At 41.1% G+C, this 19177-nt stretch overlaps 2 protein-coding genes across 3 annotated transcripts in view; one reads left to right on the top strand and one right to left on the bottom strand.

Moving 5' to 3' along the window:
* The window catches only part of VEPH1 (ventricular zone expressed PH domain containing 1), a gene marked incomplete at both ends in the record, with an annotated part of 80148 nt that extends 63983 nt beyond the window's left edge, over positions 1-16165 (bottom strand). For both annotated transcript variants that reach the window (XM_080623199.1, XM_080623200.1), the window contains 3 exons: positions 9765-9939; positions 14062-14277; positions 16028-16165. In XM_080623199.1, the coding sequence (XP_080479325.1) occupies positions 9765-9939; positions 14062-14277; positions 16028-16165 (529 nt within the window). The remainder of the gene's footprint in view (positions 1-9764; positions 9940-14061; positions 14278-16027) is intronic.
* On the top strand, positions 667-5439 carry PTX3 (pentraxin 3; the record flags this gene model as incomplete). The annotated part of the gene is made up of 3 exons (XM_080623647.1): positions 667-814; positions 1219-1752; positions 4829-5439. The coding sequence occupies 3 exons, from the start codon at positions 667-669 to the stop codon at positions 5437-5439; spliced, it is 1293 nt and encodes a 430-aa protein (XP_080479773.1).
* Positions 16166-19177: the final 3012 nt, after the last annotated feature.

The following is a 19177-nucleotide window of genomic DNA, read 5'->3' as shown; positions in this document are numbered from 1 at the left end:
AAAAGCAAAGCGCTAACAAGCTGTCTTTATGAGTTCTCGTTCACTTCTTAAAGAGTAAACTGTTAGTATGTAACAGAAGTTTCTATACATAGCTATCAAAAAAACCCAGCTACAATATTGAGTTAAACCATACATGTGTATCCAAACCAACTCCAGGTATGTTTATTTTTCTACAGATTTCCTCCAGAGTGCTGGCGCATACCAACTACAAAATGAGTTTGCGGAGAACACTTTCCTTTTCACAAATAACACAAAAGAACATACCCGATGCAGCCAGTGCTTGTAGGCAGCAAATTATTTCACCCCCCATGCTCACCCTCGCATTGCTGCACGTTACAGCAATCTGTTCTCAGAGGGGAAGTGGTAGTTAACAAGAGCAGCTTTCCCCGTTTCTTCCCCTCTGCGAGTCAGTACATCTCCCACAGTGCAAACCTGAAAGGCTGGAATTGAGCAAGCTGCACGCCCCCTTCTCCTCTCAGCCAAAACCAACAGTCAGAAGTGCTCTTATTACACCACTGGCACTAGCACTGCTCATTCATTCAAGCCGAGGCGCTTGGAGCATTTGCTAAGGGCTCACTGCATCTCACTCGCAGTCTTGTCTCTGCTGAAGTCTGACTTGGACTAAAGCTCCAGACAGCACAGCTATTTTCAGAAAGCAGCTAGAGAATGCTGCCCCAAGAAATACTTTCTCTGCTTACCCTGTTCTGTGTTTTCAGGGCTTCAGTTTCTGTTCTGGATGAAGATGATGATTATAATCTCATGTATGTGAACCTGGATAATGAAATTGAAGGTCCTGTTCTTGGTACTGAGGAAAGTAAGTAGATTTAAACTAAATTTGTCTTAAGTGCAGAATTGCATTATTTGTTGCCTAGCTCTTATAGCAGTTATTGTTGCAAACATTATTTTTTTTCCCCAAAGGAAGAAGCATCTGCTTGTACCAGTAGATTGGTATGGATAGCAAATGCTAAAGCACTTGGATGGTGTCTTGGAATTTTCTTTATCCTCTTTATTTTTTAGGTTGCCTGCAAAAGACTGACGATGATACTTAGTTTTAGAATTGCTATAATGTACGCTCCTTTACTTTTCTGTTTTGATGTAGAGGGAAATACATTGACAGTCTGGAGCACATAAGCCTTGCATGGAGCCAGATTTTGTCAAATACTCCTGTTTAAAAATGTAAGTACAAAGGAATAGCAACATCTGTATCTCCCATTCCAGCTGTTTCATGTGACTGCCAGCGAGAGCACACCAAATGGGACAAGCTCTTCATCATGCTTGAGAACTCGCAGATGAAAGAGAACATGATGCTGCAGGCAATGGATGAGATCCTGAAGGTGGACCTGCAGACCCTGAAAACAGAGCTGAGCCAGCTCACCACCAACCTTTCGGGCACCTTGGCCGCCACGGTTGAGAAAGTCACTTCCCACATTGTGTCACAGGTAGAGCAGGCGCTTGTGAGTAACAGTGATCCAACTGGAGAAGCCAAGAGGCTTCACAAGTCTGAGCAAGGAAAGCTTCTCGAGCACATTCTGCTGCTCAGTCACAATGTGTCCAGCAGGCTCGGCCGGCTGGAAAGCTCTTGGCTGAGGAGGTGTGAGCCAGAGGCTCAAGAAACAGCTTTTCATCAGGATAAATTCAGTCCTACCAGAGGAGATGATCCCATTTTGAACTCCCTGTGGAAAGAGCTACAGCAAACCAGAACAGAACTGAAAGCATCACAGAAATGGGCAGCTCAGCACTTACTGCCAGGAGGTAAGTCCACATGTGCTATGCTTTACCGGAGAGCTCTCGTTCGTGACCCTGTCAGAACGTATATCCTATAGACACCCTTCTTACGCATCTTCCTCTGCATATGACTCCAAAGCAATCTTACGAACAGCACAGCAGCTTTGGGCAGCCTGCACACATATGGAGAAAACCTATTATCTGTTCTTTAAAAAGAGGTGCTGAGATTTTCAAATGTGGGATCAAAGAAGGGTTTAATCAAGGAAGGCTCCCATCTCTTTCAGGCTGTCCCAGATCAAAATGGTTGCCAGAGAGCAAGAAATGTATTTTAAACATACAAATTATATGCTTTCACCTTTTACTTTCCCAGCTGGTAACTCCTTTGCATATGCAGTAGTAACTGAGCTCTCCTGTTCTCTTCATGCATGTACCCACTCCTTCCTCTTCCTAAACTAAATATTATCTCCTCACCAACTCCAAATGCCCAAGAGCAGAGTGAGATCTCAGGACATGCTGCTGATGTCAACCAGCTAAGCACGCTTCCCGCAGCAGGGAGGGCACATTTGCTGCATAGGCAACTGTCAGGACAGAACATTTCCTCAAGCATGGAAAAATTAGTAACACTGTGGTATTGTTGGGGTTTTGTTTCCCCTTCCAAAATCTTTGCATTAGTCAGCAGGCGAGGCGGCCATAGAAAGATGAGCTCATATCTGAAATTTCATGTCGATTTTTCTGCGCAGTGTGACATTACACCAAAAAGCACCTACAGCAACTTGGGTATGGCAGAGCAGCCCCCTTCTATTCCAAATGTGGGTGCAAAATTGCTACATGCCCAATATAATCATATTGATCATAACTCTACCTGTCAGACAGCTCCTACCCTGATATATTTTAACATGTCCTTAATGACTGCCTTTTCCACAAATGTAAGTTACTGCAGCTTGAAAACCCCACAGAAATTCACACTCACAGAATCCCACATTGTGTGTGCAAATTAGGAAGTTAGTGGGAAGTTACACTAACCTCACCACCAACACTTAGCAGCACCACCAGCGTGAGCTCCTACATGGGTGAGCAAGGACGATTGCTTCTTGTAACTGCTAAAGCAAAGGCAACAACTTACACAAGCCACTTACAATATATACTCAACATAACATTAGTTTACATGAAGTGTTTAACAATCTAATATGAATGTGTGCATTCATGTAGGGCATGAAATCAGCTTTATAGGTAAATTACTTTTACTGCTTTATTTGTCATAATGCTTTAGTAATGTTTGCATTACACCAATACTGGGGGGTTGATCTTAGAGCATATTCCTTTCCTCCCCAAACACATCTTGCCTTCCAGAAAGCATGATCTCATTCTGTATCTCTCTCCTGTAACACAGCCAGCCTTGCAAACAGTTACTCAGTGCTAGGTGAGAGTAACAAATTTGATCAGCATTAACAGTCTCAGTCTCATCAGTGGAAATCCAGATTATTTCCATTGGTTCCCACATGGTTTTATATAAAATGTTCATAGCTTTTAATTTAAAGGATATATTTTAAGTACTTCCAGAGCGTCTCTCTGGATTTTTTTTTTTTTTCCAAGGGAAATTTTAGCAACTGACTTTAATTTCTCACATCTTGAATTACTGCCAGCCATACTCTTAAGAGATTTTCTAATCACACTTTTTGTTCTTCAGTGAGGCTGATTTTAATTTTACTTAGGCCTTGATAATAAAGCCTGAAAGCTTGTTAATTAAAAGCTTTTTCATAATAGTGTTCTTAAGTAGCATTTTAAGGAGTATCCAACAGTTGCTCACTGACCATGCCCCTCCTCAATAAAGCCAATGAAGAAACATAAAATCTGCTCAAAATTTAAAGGAAGCAGTCTGCAAAATAACACAGAAGCACAATCCTGGAGGACACAAAGAGTCCTTCATTCACTGAAGCAGAAATTTCCACACACATTTTAGACATTTTGGATCTTCTAGCTTGTCTAAACAAGAAACAGACCAGCCTAACTGTAGCAGGGGGCTACTTTCCACCCCCACCCCATCACCTAGACTGTGAAGCATATATAGACTATACAGCTAGGGAATAGTACACAGAATACCAAAAATGGCTTGGGTTTAGTGACCATCAGTTATGTTTCCAAGTTTAATTAGTTTATCTTAGTGCTTTTAATTAATTTCTACTATCACCATGTTGATTAGTTGGAGATGAGAGCTGAACTGTTTTAAGACTATCAGTAATTTTCTACATTTCCTGTGCTTAAGCAAAAAAAAGTCATAACCAATAACCCTAAAGGCAGAGTCAGGAATAGGAGTCATTATAATATGCACACATCTCAGCATGCTCCTGCTCATGTTCCCTGTGCCTGCTCTTCAGTAGCCCATGTCCTCTTCCCCTCTGCTGCCCAGTTATCCATGGGACATCCACAGGACACAGCTGCGGATGCTGCTCGAGCCACAACTATCCAGTGCTCCATTTCTCAAATCTGCTCCGCTTCTCCAGCTGCATCAGCAGTTTCATTCTGCTGTCCCAGGAACGGCACAGTTACTAAACCTGCTGTTTGATAGACCACTGAACCCATCCCCACACCATAATGCTGTTTTTATCACTCTGTACTGAAAAATAACACGGAGGCTATACCAAGACCTAAATGAAACAGAGAGACCTATCCAACATAATTACCCAATGTCAGTGCTAATTTCTCTAGGTGAACCAGCAAAAGAGCAGCTCTCCTAAGAGGTATGTCAGAGCAGAAGGCACCTGCCTCACACAGACCTTCAGCGTATCCCAACTTCCCCAGGCAAGCACCAGGGCAGACAGGCAGCAGTAAATGTAAATAACGCTTTGCACAGCCTATATAGAAGATGCTAGTGTTGCAATGAAGGAAGAGCTAAGCCTTGTTCCTGCAGCCTGATTAGCCCCTAGACCTGTTGCTATAGTGTTAGATCTGACAGCTTCTTCAAAACATCCTACATGCTGCTGGATAAGCTGAGCTCTCAGCTCCCTTTGAAAAGCCCAGAAGTGAGCATATGTCAAGGGTCCTAATTGTATGTGTACAAATAGTCTAGTTTTTATTTACCTAACAATCTTTCTAACTTTTTCAGGGTGCGAAACAGCAATTCTATTCCCCATGCGTTCAAAAAAAATATTTGGAAGTGTTCATCCAACTGCTGGAATGACCCTTTGCTCCTTTACTGCTTGCATCTGGATCAAGGTGACTGAGGCTTTGAACAAAACTATTGTCTTCTCGTACGGAACCAAGTTAAATCCGTATGAAATCCAACTTTATCTCAGCCAAGAGTCTGCAGTGCTTGTTGTTGGTGGTGACCAGCACAAGTTAGTTGTCAAAAACATAGTTGTTCCTGGGAAATGGATCCATCTCTGTGGCACCTGGAGCTCAGAGAATGGATCTGCATCCCTGTGGCTGAATGGAGAGCTTACAGCCACCGCCTTGGACATTGCCGATGCTCATACCGTTCCAAATGGAGGGATTTTGCAGATTGGTCAAGAAAAGAATGGATGCTGTGTTGGAGGTGGATTTGATGAAGCTTTAGCTTTCTCTGGAAAATTAACTGGCTTTAACATGTGGGACAGAGTGCTCAGTGCAAAAGAGATAGCAGCACAGAGAGAAGATGCATGCAGTATGAGGGGCAACATTGTCGGGTGGGGAGTCACAGAAATTTTGCTATACGGAGGAGCCCAGTACATTTCTTAAATTCTGGCAAGGCAGTTTCTGAAGCAGAGAACATATTTCATGAAGAGCTGAACACCAATCCATGCAAGTAAACATGTAGGAGCCCACATTGCTCCAATTCCCAAGGAAGATTATCATTGCAAGTTTACAAAACGAGGTACTGTAGAGACAGGATTTTTTCTCTGCCTGCTGTTTTGGCAAAACACTGAAAAAACAATACATCAAGGCATGACATTGGAAAAAGCTGTTCCTGAGGTCAGATGACTGCTGTCTCTCTAGCACGATGTTTTCTGATGTATAAAAGCAAGTGCCACTGTGGACATTTCGGAGCTGAATGGTGCCCCTGGCATACCTGCCGAGGCAAACCTATCCAGCTGACCAGTCTCTACAGAAGGATGCACTCCTTCTAAGCTCCTCCAGTCACTGGGGTTTATAGTACTAATGTGAATTGTACAGAGGAACTACATAAACCAAGAAATGTGTTTTATTAACCGTTGTTAGCAATTTGTAGACTGTAAAAAAACCTAGCTCATTGTTTAAAACAATATTTATGCCACAGGTTGACCTAACATGTAGGAGTGATATTCCCCATCTTAATCTGATGTCACATTTGGAGAAAATGCAGCTGTATTATATTGTAAATTTACTTTTTGATAACTTTATTGAAATTATTTTTGTAAAGTTGTTCTGTAAATAAAGGTACTTTACTATACTAAAAGTTTCCATGGTTCTTATGAACTGAAACTCTGAAACTGAATTTTTCCATTTTGTACCATACAGTGTTAGCTGCCAGTAGAAACATATACATCTCATACAAAGAGAAAGACCTTCAGAGGACTGAAATCCAAGCATTAGCTAGAGGCAGCTTTAAAGACCCTTCATGATAACAATCCCTCTTGTGAACACTGCCATGTGCAAGGATCTGCCGCTCTAGTTCTCCCATGTGGACACGGTCACTTGTACAGAAGAGATGCTTTGACATACTGACGTGCGTGCACTGGAGGCTGAAGGAAGGATTGCTTTTGAACAAAAAAAAAAAAGTCAGTCGATACCCTTCCCATAATGCTGGCCATCTGAGAAGGACATACTCTGTTTTAAGATACATTTAGATATGCAAAGTAACCAACTTGTTTGGTGCTAACAGGAAGTTTGTACAAGGCTGATTGATAAATATTTGGTGGCAGCAGCTTTCTTGTCTCACAATCACAAGCTTATCCAAAAATGAATAAAAACATACGGCTGGATACAGTGCCTAAGAAGCAGATGCAGAGAGCCAAGATTTTGGTGGTGATTTGTGTGTAGAGAACAGAGCAGAAGTTGAAATGATGAACAGTTTTTCATTGGATATGTTATCATTTATGATAAGAATGATTATTCACTACCTGTCGAAGCCTCTGAACAGTTTATTGTTGAGAATGTCTTATTCAAAGCAATTCTCATTCCCACTGGAAGCAGCCTACCCTTCTGCTGTATTCACATGTTTCTCTGTCTTTCTCATTCTCTACAGACGTCCTAAGAATGCACTTTGAAAAGTTTCTTGACATGTTGCTGCTGTGCTTATTCCCAAATATGACGCAGCTACCAGATCCTTCCTCTACAATACCAAAGTAGTAAGAAAAAGCTATGACAAGGTAATTTCCGCTTTACTATGCCATTCAAGGGGGCTGTGCTTCATACCTAAAGTTATATGACCTGCTCCAAAGTTTTGGCGACACTGTTTAAGATAAGAATAACTGCTCCAATTGATGGAATTTCTCCTATTACCCTGTAATAAAAAACGTATCTAAATTATAAATGCTTAGTACGACAAAAAAATCCCTTACTAAGTCATAGCTGTAGACAACCTTAACTAAAGAACAATGAAAGATTACCTTCGTTCATCTCATTTCAGCCAGAAAACAGATCTCCAGAGCTACAAAAGACACTTGATGTCCCAACACTGTGTATGTGCAAAACCACTCTCAAATCCTCTTTCCATACAGTGCCCTTCAGTAAATGAAAACAAATGTCCATAAAACAAAGCAGAAAAAGCAAAATCCTCAAAAAGATTACTGAAAGTCCTTCCTGGTTACTTTTCTTACTGTACTTCATACCTGAAATGCTTTGTCTTGGAAGTAGCCTTTTCCTGTCTCTCTTCTGCTTTGGCAAATGATCAAATGCAAAGCCAGTCCTCTCATTCTCACTGGCTCAGCTGGAAAACTCCCTTCATCCCATGTTTTGCTATTCCTTTATCACCATTGTGGTCTAGCAAAGCTTTCACACAGTCTACGCCCTCTTGCCCAGCACTACAAGTCATCTCTATCAGCATGCTTCTCTCTTTCCTTCCCAGACTAACTTTATTTTAATTTGTCAACGGTCACTTTTCCTGTTTGGGAAACCCTGGGCAGATAGTATTTTGAGGGAGTTTGGGCTCCAAACATGAAAAAGCCACGGCAACCCTGCTCTTTTACTGCAGACATAGAAATGAAGGAGCAAACACAAGATGTGCATGCCTGGGATATGCTGCTAAGCCCAGTTTTGCACTCTAACAAGCCTCTCTGAATTCTACATCCACATTCCTTGCTTAAACTCCTTTGGAAGGTTGAGCAGCAGTGGAAGTCTCAGATTACAGCAATGACTGCAGGGTAGGTTTCCTGCTATCCACTGGAACTGGGAATAAATCTGCCTGATCCCTTATGCTGATGGAAGGTGTCAGCACAGGGCCTGTCAACATCGACAGCGTGGTACAGATGCTTGCATATTTAGAAGCTGAGTTCACAGTAACTGCAACAGAGTAGGTAAACACTCTTTCTAAAGAGCTGTTTTTCAGCTAATAAGATAAGAAACTAATTATGCAGCCAGACAGTTGCCCCAAGTAATCAAAAAATCCAGTTAGCTCTCAAACACTCCCAGGCAATGGGCCAAAGTCTACTATCAGTCTCACTGGTGCCATTAGGCTGAGCCATGTGTGTGCAGCACCAGAACAGGACTCTTTGTCTCCACGCTGCTTTCTAAATTCAGCTTTAGCAGCTTTATCCTCTTGCTTTCCTTCTCCCTTCAGCAAACACTCAGTCTTTAAGCACAGCTCTTAGCCTGCTGCAAATCAAACTTTTCATGCCTGAATTACAAATTATGTACAGTGCAATTAAGCCACTGCAAAACAAAGCACTTTGACTATTCAAAGTGCCCTCTTCCAGTCTGGAATTTCCAAACCTGATGTCCACAGCAACACCTGCTGGTAGAATAACATTAATACACAAAACCGAGCAGGCACAGTCATGATCAAACCTTCAGTTGTGAGTGGGCATTACTTTCCCAAACCTATGACCATATCAAAAAACCTTTTACCCTATTAATAGCACTGAGTTACAAGTGGTAATGCACAATGTTAACACATAAATGGTAACATCATGAGTCTTAAGAGTTATCCATGTGGCTTTGAAAATTGTTAGCAATATTCTGTTCTTGGACTCTACCTATTAGTATTATCACATAGCTCATACATATTTATCATGTTTATCACACATTTGTCCTTAAACAAAGCAGACAGAAATATGAAAGCTCTTACCATAATGTCATAAGGACAAAATTACTTTCTAGCTTAACTGTCCCTCCATAATACACTCGATTCCTTTTTTTTAATAAATACAGGATGCACACATTTAATTTGAGTGCTTAACATGTTCATAACAATGTTCTTGGAATAGAGAAAGAGCTACTACCTGTACCTGAAGAAAAACAAACAATGATTTTACTATCACTGTAGCACTGTATTGTAACAAATACCATGGAACTTTACTACTTCAACTAAATTGGACTTCCTTTTGTAGAGGTAAACCACAAAAATAAAACATACAGAGTTAACAACAATATTCTGTGTAAAGCTAATAATGTAGGCAAAATTAAAGAACCACTACAATCCTGTTGTATCTTACATCTGACTATTTTGCCACAGAATGGGATTAATTTCCTCCCCATTTATATTTTGGAGTATTGCCAATGACACCAAAAGAAAGGATAAGAGCCTGGTAGCTAGGGTCTCACATCATGGCTTATAATTTGTTGTCCATTAGTATAGTATACTAAAAAGTACAGATGTGTTTTCTGCTCTGTGGGTCATCCAATCTATAATGAAACTTCCATATTCAACAAGGTTCAGTAAATCCACATATTCTTGAAAGGTCTCCTTTGATATAGTCTGGTTTTAGACTGTCTTAGATGTTTGCAGATATGTCCATATGTCTGCTTTATACATACATGCCTCTTAGATATTTTTCTATGTAGCATGTTAAATTCTACATATGCCTAACTAAGCTAATGGTGGGCATGCTGCAGGACTAAAACCAAAAATCTCAGTGCATTCGTACCTTGAAGGACACTGTTGACAATGGTGTCTGTGTGATCAGCCAGCAGATCTGCTTTAGCGATTGCAGCCAAGGACAGATAACTTGACATGTTTCTGCACAATTCCTTATTGCCCCTCTGAAGAAATTTCACTGCCACTGGAACAGCTAAGGCCATTACTGGAGGTCGGTTGTAATTCTATAAGAACATGGAAAAGCACTGAAAAATAAGGAGCTGTAAAAATTATTAAAATAAAGTTTCATGCTGAACAGAGTAGAAAAACAAAAATCAAAACAACAGGGAAAACAAGGAAAAAAAGTCAAGAAAGGTTATGTTTTGGTAACACTACTGAAGGCATGTTCAAACAAACAGCAAGTCAAGGAATTTAAAACTACTGCACCAGGAAATGCTAATGATGCACCTCTTTTTGACTTCTGCAAGAGGAGAAAATATGAAGTGCACTACTTAAGTGCTAATTGCTGTAGCATTTCTAACAAGACATTTTGTGTTTGGTGCTTTCAGAGAAGACAGCAGAAGCTGTATCCATCATCGACACAGAGTAGGCAATTTTCATCCAAAAGCATAGCAAACACCTTGGAACAATCACTCATGCTGGTGACTGGTAAATATTGCTCCCTGCAGTAGGAGAGGCACTGCTGCCTTTTGTTCCTGCGTCGCAGGGTTCTGCCCATGCCCATGTCCAGCCCCAAGTGCAGGCTCAAGGCTCAGGGAAACAATTTCAAGCATGGGTAAATCTTCCTCAATGCAAGTCACATCTTACCTTATCTAAACTGAAGTGTGCTACCACTCTGAGTTTCATCCTATCTTTATGCTGACAGGCAACACATGAAGAAAGGACCCCTCTGTTCCCAGAACAAGATCTCATGATAAGCCACTGGACTAAATCAAAGGCAAACTGGTCACATGAGGAAAAAGAGTATGCATGGATAAGTGTACTTGGAGACTTGCTCGCAGGGTAACAGCTTTAGCATTGATCATCCCCTTTCCTATAATAATTAGGACTTTTTGAAACTCCAGCCAATTTCTCTGAACAGTAGGGTAAACTGAAATTTTTCAGGACTGCTAACTTCTGTTGTCAAAATGGCACCAAGCTTCAGCAATCTCAGGGGCATCTGCACATACACTTGGGGTTTGACATTAAGGTCATAAAAGGTTTTCTACAACTATCTGCATACATGAAATTGCGTGCACAGATTATACACATCTATTACCCATGAAGTTCCCATACATAACTGCCCTTGAAACTAGCAGGGTATGTTTATGTGTAACTGAGGACCTATATTCTCTCTGGAGACTCCGTAATCAGTGCTTTTCTCTGCCCTTCACTCAGATTTGGACATCTCTTTGAAACTGGAGTACATCACTGTTTTTGAAAATAATCCTGCAACATGATTATATTTAATTAGCATCTGAAATCACAGACAGCCACTGGAATCCAGATGTTTCAGAAAGCAAGAAAATAGTACAAAGAAAGGCAGCCCAGACTGAACACATGCTCATTCTGGAGCAGCGCTGAATGAATAAATTTGGACCTGAGAAAAAACAAATCTGTCATTCCATATATGATGCTACATTGCCTCCTAGGCCAGTTCTATCTCCATCAGCAGTAACTGCCTTTGCCATCAGCCTCACAGAGAGCAGGACTCACCCTAATTAAGGCTGCATTATGCTACTCAACTAGGCAAAAGAGCCAAGTTTAAGTGGCTATGATGTTTTTTCCTTGCAAGGGAGACCTGCCAAGCAATAGAATACAGCACCTGCTCTGGGACAGTCCTTTTCTGCTGGCCCCTGAGGAAGAAGGGGCTGCAACAACACACAGGTGTCAAGACAGCTCATCATGGCAACTGCTATATGACCAAGAGCCACATTTTTAATGAGAAAAGGCCTTAAAATGAATAGAGCTTTATACAGCAGCATGTTTAAATCTACATAATGCCTCATTATATTTGGCTGAGAGGCAGTATTGAATAAAGCCAAATTCTGCCTCCAAGTTATACTTTAGGACTCCATGCAAAAAGAATAGGAAGATAAGGTTTGAGCTTCTGACTAGGATTTAAAAGTTCTAAGAAAATTCCAAAGACCAATTTATTATTCTTTTTTCCTACAATAAAAATAAAATAGTTAAGAATATGTTTGAATTCAGATGGAAGGAAAAAAGTTTCATTTGTTCCATTATAAATATCAGGGCATGAATGCATACTTAAGAAAATGGGAAGGTGACAATGAAAAACAGATTTCAATAATATGATATAGTGATGTTTGCAAACCTAGGGGACCTCCCTGCTGGTAGTATCAACAGAAATGCTGTGAGATTCAACCCAGCTGTCAGATGTTCATTACTACTTCGACTACCCCTCACGTATTGTATGAAAACTCATTTTATGCCTTTTTTTTTTTTTTTATGCAAAGGAATTCACTGATAATAGCTCTGTTTCAGGGAGCAGCAAAAGTATTTTTAGAAGTTGCTCATTTCACTTCAATGAACCCCTTTCTCAAAGTAATCTGCAACAGAATGCAATCCTCAAAAAAATTTGGATATGAGCTATCTTGATTTAGGCACCCAGTCACCAACAGCAAAAACTGAAAGCTTAGACAAGCCACGGCATACTTTAGAAAACATATTTCATAAGAATGCTAAAGTACTGCAAAGACAACATTTGTGCAGTGTGTACATCTGTGCAGATGTAGAGAGTCTCATCTGGAAAGTTTAAGCTAAGCAGCTACTGGTATCCAAAACCAGTTACTGTCTCACCTCTAGGGATGCAAGACAGAAGGCGACACAACCAATGCCTCCAGGAACATGTTTGCCTATTGGAAAGCGGGGTCCCTGCCAAAACCAGTCACTCACTGGGCAAGCTGTGGTAAGCAGATGACTTTCACAGGATGTGCTTCTGTGCTCTGCGCTGGGGTGCAGGTTATGGTTTGTGGCTCGGGGATGCCAGTGTGGTACAGAAGAAATCTTGCTAAACCTCATCCACAGTCTTGACCTAGTCTGGCTAGAATAAATCTCTACGTTTCCCAGATTAAAATGAACAGAAACTGAGGCTTCAGAAAAGCAGGTTTTTTCCATCTTTTAATATACTATAATACACTTTTTTGTGCCTCTTCAGAGTGATGTACTGGGATTAAACAAAACTGACCATACAAAACTAAAAATTCATTGAAGCAAATTCAGCATTGTTGTTATTATTTCTGAAACTCCTTGTTTCTTTTGGACTTCAAACACTTTCAGCCAAAGCAGAAGAGGAACCTCAAGTTTATGGAACACTATGCCCTACAAGGAGCTAAGCAAGCACAATACTGTTTCTGCATCTGCCATGGAACTCATCCCCATGAATTGTACCCACAGCTGAAACTTTAGAAACAGCCCTCATTTTCACTTCCAGTTAGAGAACTGCACATAGGTTTCTCTGTGGGTGTCTCCAGTGTGTTACATTCCTTACTCAACAGAGAAAGATGTTGCCTGCAGTCCCAGCTAAAAAAAACCACCAAACCACAAATAAAAGCAAAAACCCCTGCCAAACTTACCGTGATTTAATATCAGGCTTCCACACACTCCCCTTTCAAATGTCTCTTCACCCTCAACTTATTTCTTAGAAAGCCTTGGAATAGCCAATTCCAAGAAAGGTCTTGCATTCAAAGGACCAAAATAACTTTTTGATCTTCTTGTTGCCTCTAACATTTTGTAAAATATTGTAAGAAATTATTTCAACACTCTTGGCCAGAGCATAACTTCTTTCTAGTCCTCTGTTTAGAGTAGTAGAAAATAGATTTTAGTTCAGAAATCAGTTTTCTCTGTTGTATCTGGACTCAGCATTTACAATCAAAATGTTGAGAGATCCTCCTTACTGACAGATAATCTACTGACCTAAATTTCATGTCACTAAAATATCTTCAGCATTTTGCTGCTTTCCAGAATGATTTGAAAGAATAACCTCTTCCCTGATATTAAGTGGTCTCAAATGAATCTTTCCGTAACCACAGAAAATTATAGTCATATGTCTCCCACTTTAATATTTACATGAAATGCAAATACTTAGAATTAACAGAGAATTAACAAAATCTGGCACTAAACCTTCAAGACATTTCTAAAGATAAGGAAGACGTAAAAAGTTTTTATTCACTGCAATAGATGCCATATACATTGTAATAATATACATTAACATTTGGGGTCATATTCTTGATTCTAAACAAATGCAACCATTCCCATGCTCCCTCAGAAACCATGAAGTACAACCACATTTTAAAAGATGAAACTGAATAGCCAACAAACGCATTACACTCTCAGCTCAGTCTTACCTGCAAGATACAGCTCATGATATCGGATGCAATTTTTGCATGTGGTGCATCCTCATCTTTCCCAGAAGGCTTCAAGTTGTGCTCTAGACATGACTCCCAGAGAGCCACAAGGGCTTTCCCATGCTTTTCTATGGATGCCGTCTCCCTTATGGCAGTGGTGATGCGAGTGATGCAGATTTCCACCACAGCCTGGTCATTGTCATTGGTCTGGTAGTCCTGGTTCAAGTGAAAAGAGAGTTGCCAATGCATGCCCACCCTTTCCAAGGGCCCCAAATAATTAACTTGAAGACAAAGTTTTTCTAACTGTCCACTGTCATTTTCTCACTTCCACCTTTAAAACAAATGGTTAGTGTGCTTAAACACAGAAATTATTCATCCCGTAGACAATTTACTGGTTTAGGTCTTAGTCCTTGTTACTGTAGAGGTATTGCATTGCCAAATGGTTTTTAGTAGCCTATCTTGAAGTACAGTCTTCTTGAGCAAAGACTGCAGCTGCACACCTTAGAACCACTCACACAGGCCTCTTCTCCCATAACCGTCTTAAAACTGAAATGGCTATATCCACAATATATACAGCCAAATGCAGGGTCCCAAATATTTCATATCATGTTAAGTCCCTGATGTGAACAGACTTAGTTTCAATTAGTATCAGTGTAACATGAATAAAAGTTAATTAAAAAAATCCTGTAATCCCCTGTAATTATTGACACAGATGCCATGTGGGCATGAAATAGCAGCACTGTTCCATAACTGAAAGACTCAGAACATGCAATCACTGTGCCTCAGTCTAACTTAAGCTATACTACCCTAAAAAGCAGCAAAGATGAAAGACAGACTGAAGTATTAAAACACATTGGCTTTGCTAGATAAAGCATGTATGTTTTTAAAGGGCTGGAACCAAGTTCAGCACTAGCTTGTACAAGCACAGCTCCAGAGCTAGGCCTGGGGTTCTGCACTGCACTGTGGTACAGCATATTGCAGACATAGCCATGATGTTTCGGTCCGTCTCAAAGCAATTCTCTGCCTTTATTCACAGATAGCCCTCTACAAACTCTGCATGGAGTGCATGAAAAATCCATACACTTACTAAAAAAAAGGAAAACACACTTTTTGTTTTGTATAAGGTTACCCATTGATAAAGAGGTGAACAAGTTAACAGCCACTGGCTGGGATGGCACAAGAGTGAACCCCTGGCAAGAATCCTGGTCTCTGGCTGCATGTGGACATGGAGAGCAGAGCAGTCCCGTCCACACTGCTGTGGAATTATTCCATTTGGGGAGAAATACATGTCAAAGCCAAGCTGCAGGGATGGGGCAGCGCTGGAGCAGCTCCCCGATCTCTGGAGCCCTCTGGTGGGAATCACAGCTCGAGGTGAGGGGATAGCTTTCTGGGATGCTTCAGCTCCTTAGCTCAGACTGGTGTGTTTGCAAAAACATTTTGTAGTGAATGCCTGCATTTTCTCTCAAAAAGTATATTAAGGGGAATTTGTGTCAAGTTCCTGATAACCTGCAGTTAGATGAGTTGAAGTACTTCACAAACAGCAAAGGCAATGGCCAAAACAACTTGATTAATGTTCTGAAGTCTGCTGATGTAACTGTTGCCAAAGAAATGACTAGAGAAGAGCCAGCGAACAGTGGCTGTCCTGACGGATGAGTCAGGTTTTGTAACGTCATTCAGAACACTTTCTGCTGCAAACAGAATACACAGTGTATGTACAGTGGACCTGTAACCTCTTCAATATGCCTTAAACAGCTATTGAATAAAACTTATGATAAAGATGAACTTGAAATACCTTTCAAGGAAATCCAGCTAGTTGGAACTAGATTTGGTTACCACATCTTTAAATATTACACTTTGCTTGGCATTCTTTAGGCTTTTCTAGAAACTTAAATTGTGCATGTCCTCTTAGTATTTTATTTATACATTTATTCTCATGAAATATGATTAAGAAGAGTGTTTCACTTACCGCAGATGAACTAATTATTCTTATTTGTTCAAGAGCTTCAGAGAGGCTTCCTTCAATTTCAGCATCCTCTAATGAGAAAAGATCCCCTGCACGTGAAAGGTCCTTTTGTGCCAAAACCAGCCCAAACAGATGATGCATGGCTGCATTCACTGTCACTCAGCTAGATCTCTGCATGCACCACGCGCATGAATGATTCAGATGAGGACAGAATGGAAACAATCCTGTGGACTAGCAATCAATCTAATATGAAGAATAAATCTAGGGCATATTTCAAGACTTCCTTGGCCCCAATCTAAAAGGAAAAAGAAAAAAGGGTGTGAGGGGCAGAATTAACAAATGCATTGACTGCCATATTTCAGATTAGCAAAGCCTTTTAAATAGTGTCTGTACACAGCATACAAGATGCCCTGATTCAGGGACCTCCTTAAGCACATATCACAAACTGCATGTTGAAGGACCTTTTGCCTTCAAACACTAAATAGCTTAAAATGAGCTAAACAATACATAACTTTTAAGACATAAACCCAAGTATTTTTCATTTCAATGCATATTACCTGGGCAGGATAGTGACTAGATGAACTGAACTGCCTTTCTGCGGTTTCTAGCTCCAGTAGCAGAGCTAGAGGGGGCAGGTGAAGCTGCTTCCTCTGTTTTCTGAGTTGTTGTGTCTTGACTCCAGAAATACATTAGCAAGATTGAGAAGATAATGGTTTTTGTCAGAAAAAGTCAGCTTTGTTGCCAAAATGATCCCTGCAGTCTTTTCAACTCATGTAAAACAAACAGTTGGCTGAGCTGAAACTATGCACTTTTTGGCCAGAGAATTTACCAAAAGCCAGGCCACGTGGAGCCAGGCTCGGCACCATGAACACACTTGTGAGAGGACAGTCTTCACTTGTGTCCCCAAACTCTGGTGTTCAAAGCATCTGCAGAGGAGACGTTTGCCTTGATTATATGAGAAGTTTGGATTTTCCATACCTCAGAAGTGTTATTTGTTATTCCAAACCTGCTAGGACTTGCCTTACACTGATGGGTCCCCTCTACTTGGACACCTTTGAAGCAAGAGTCTTCATGGCCAACCACAGTGCACATGAGAAAGAGGCCAACAGCACAGGGTCCTTCAAGACCAGAAAATCCCACAGGGCTTGAACACTGCCACTAAACTTTGCCAAGGCAGGTAAAATTCATGCAGGCAGAAAGTGTCTGTCCTTGAGTCTTCCAAGGGTATCCATGATGGTCCTACAAGCAGGAAAAACGATAAGGGCCATCCCTCCTCCCTCAGCTCCTCATTGTACTGCACTTCATAAAATCATAGAACGGTTTGGGTTGGAAAGGACCCTAAAGATCATGAAGTACCAACCCCCCTGCCATAGGCAGGGACACCTTCCACTAGACCAGGTTGCTCAAAGCCCTGTCCAACCTAGCCTTGAACAGTGACAGGGATGGGGCAACCACAGCTTCTCTGAGAAACTTGTTCCAATGTCTCATCACTTTCATAGCAAAGAATTTCTTCCAAATATCTAATGTAAATTTCCCCTATGTCGGTTTAAAGCCATTCCCCCTTGTCCTACCACTACACACTCTTGTAAAAGGTTTCTCTTCAGCTTTCTTGTAGGCCCCTTTAGGTACTGGAAAGTTGCTCTAAGGTCTCCCTGGAGCCCTTTCTTCTCCAGGCTGAACAACCCCAGCTCTCTTCTCCTGTCTTCTTCCATCCTTTCCCACCAAAGCTATTCATAGTGACAAAGAAGCCCAGTAAGCCACAATTTCTCAGCCCCAAAGAGCATCTGTAAGTGCAGTGCCCTCCAGAGGCTGCTAGCACTTCAGACAGGGCTGTGAGGGACACAGGGAAGCAGAAGACCCTGTTGTTGGAGACCCTACTGAGAAAGGGCTGAACCACACAGAGAACATTCACCAGCACTCACAGCAGCCACACTGGCTAGAAGAAGCACACTGAGTTTTTGCCAGCCAAAGCGGACACAAATACACATAGTGCCATGCCCCTGAGTAAGCTTAAAGGAGAGGTTACAGACGGGAATGCTGTAACCTGTGTCCTGGGAAGCTGCTGCACAGCTCAACAAGCTCACTCTAAACAAGTTCTGCCCAATGGTCACTTCAAGTTCCCTTTGGCTTTAACTGCACCTGTGTTGGCCATCTTTTAGTGCATAAGTTATCATTCTCATTCCTTCAACACCAACATCTTCCGCATCATCAATATTTTCTCTACAGTGAATTTTGGGAAGATAAACACAACAGCATCATTCAGAGAAACTGAAGCAGGCTGCTGTTAGTCGCTGTTTTGTGAATAAAAATATATTTCTGAAACAAACATACCTAAATACGAAGAACATACATATATGTATGCATATATATGTCCTTTACCTTCAGATGTACAACAATCTGAAAGTTTCATCTTAGCCACTAATGGCTGTCTTTGCAGGAATATGAGATACATGACATCCAGCTGACAAAATTATGACATTAACATAGGCACACTCTGATATTCATTAATCCAGGAGTTTGAGTTAGCGTCAAAGGTTATGCTTTGGAAAAGCAGCTACTTGAACAGGATCAGTCTGCCTTTCTGCACATCGCTTGAATGACTTAGACTATGTTTACAATGAGTAAAATTTCACTGTAGCGTTATAGAGAGGAAAGAGAAATGTCTGAGATTTGACATATATTACTGAAATAAAACACAACAGAAATAGGAATATAATGAAAAATAGGCTATTTGTAATCTGGACAGAGTGATGAAGAGGCTGGGTGTGACAAAGGCCTTGAACATCACCACATTTTCCAGACAGGCTTGCATTAGATGAACCTTTTGTAGCAGTGTACAGCCACTGGCACCTTGACGGCATGTGCCAAGTGGGGCAGGCACAGATGTCCTGCCCACTGGAGCACTAGCGGCCCGCAGGAAGCTCTGCAAATGTGTTTCAAACCCAGGTGCATCTTGACATGAGAACACGCATTAAAATACTGTCATAAATTAAAACTTTCTCTTTGTCTTCAGTTACTAATCTAATATAGAGTATTTACTGATTCTGGGGCCAGGAAGAGATCTACCAAGCACGACTTCCAGATGGCTCATGTGGATTCATGGCCAACTCCTCTAAGTTCTTTTCTTGAGGCCATGAACAAAATACTACATTG

Source organism: Psittacula echo, assembly GCF_963264785.1.
Source record: "Psittacula echo genome assembly, chromosome: 7".
NCBI classification, from domain to species: domain Eukaryota; kingdom Metazoa; phylum Chordata; class Aves; order Psittaciformes; family Psittacidae; genus Psittacula; species Psittacula echo.
Note: the sequence above shows the minus strand (reverse complement) of the source record. Positions and strands in the feature narration are given on the sequence as shown.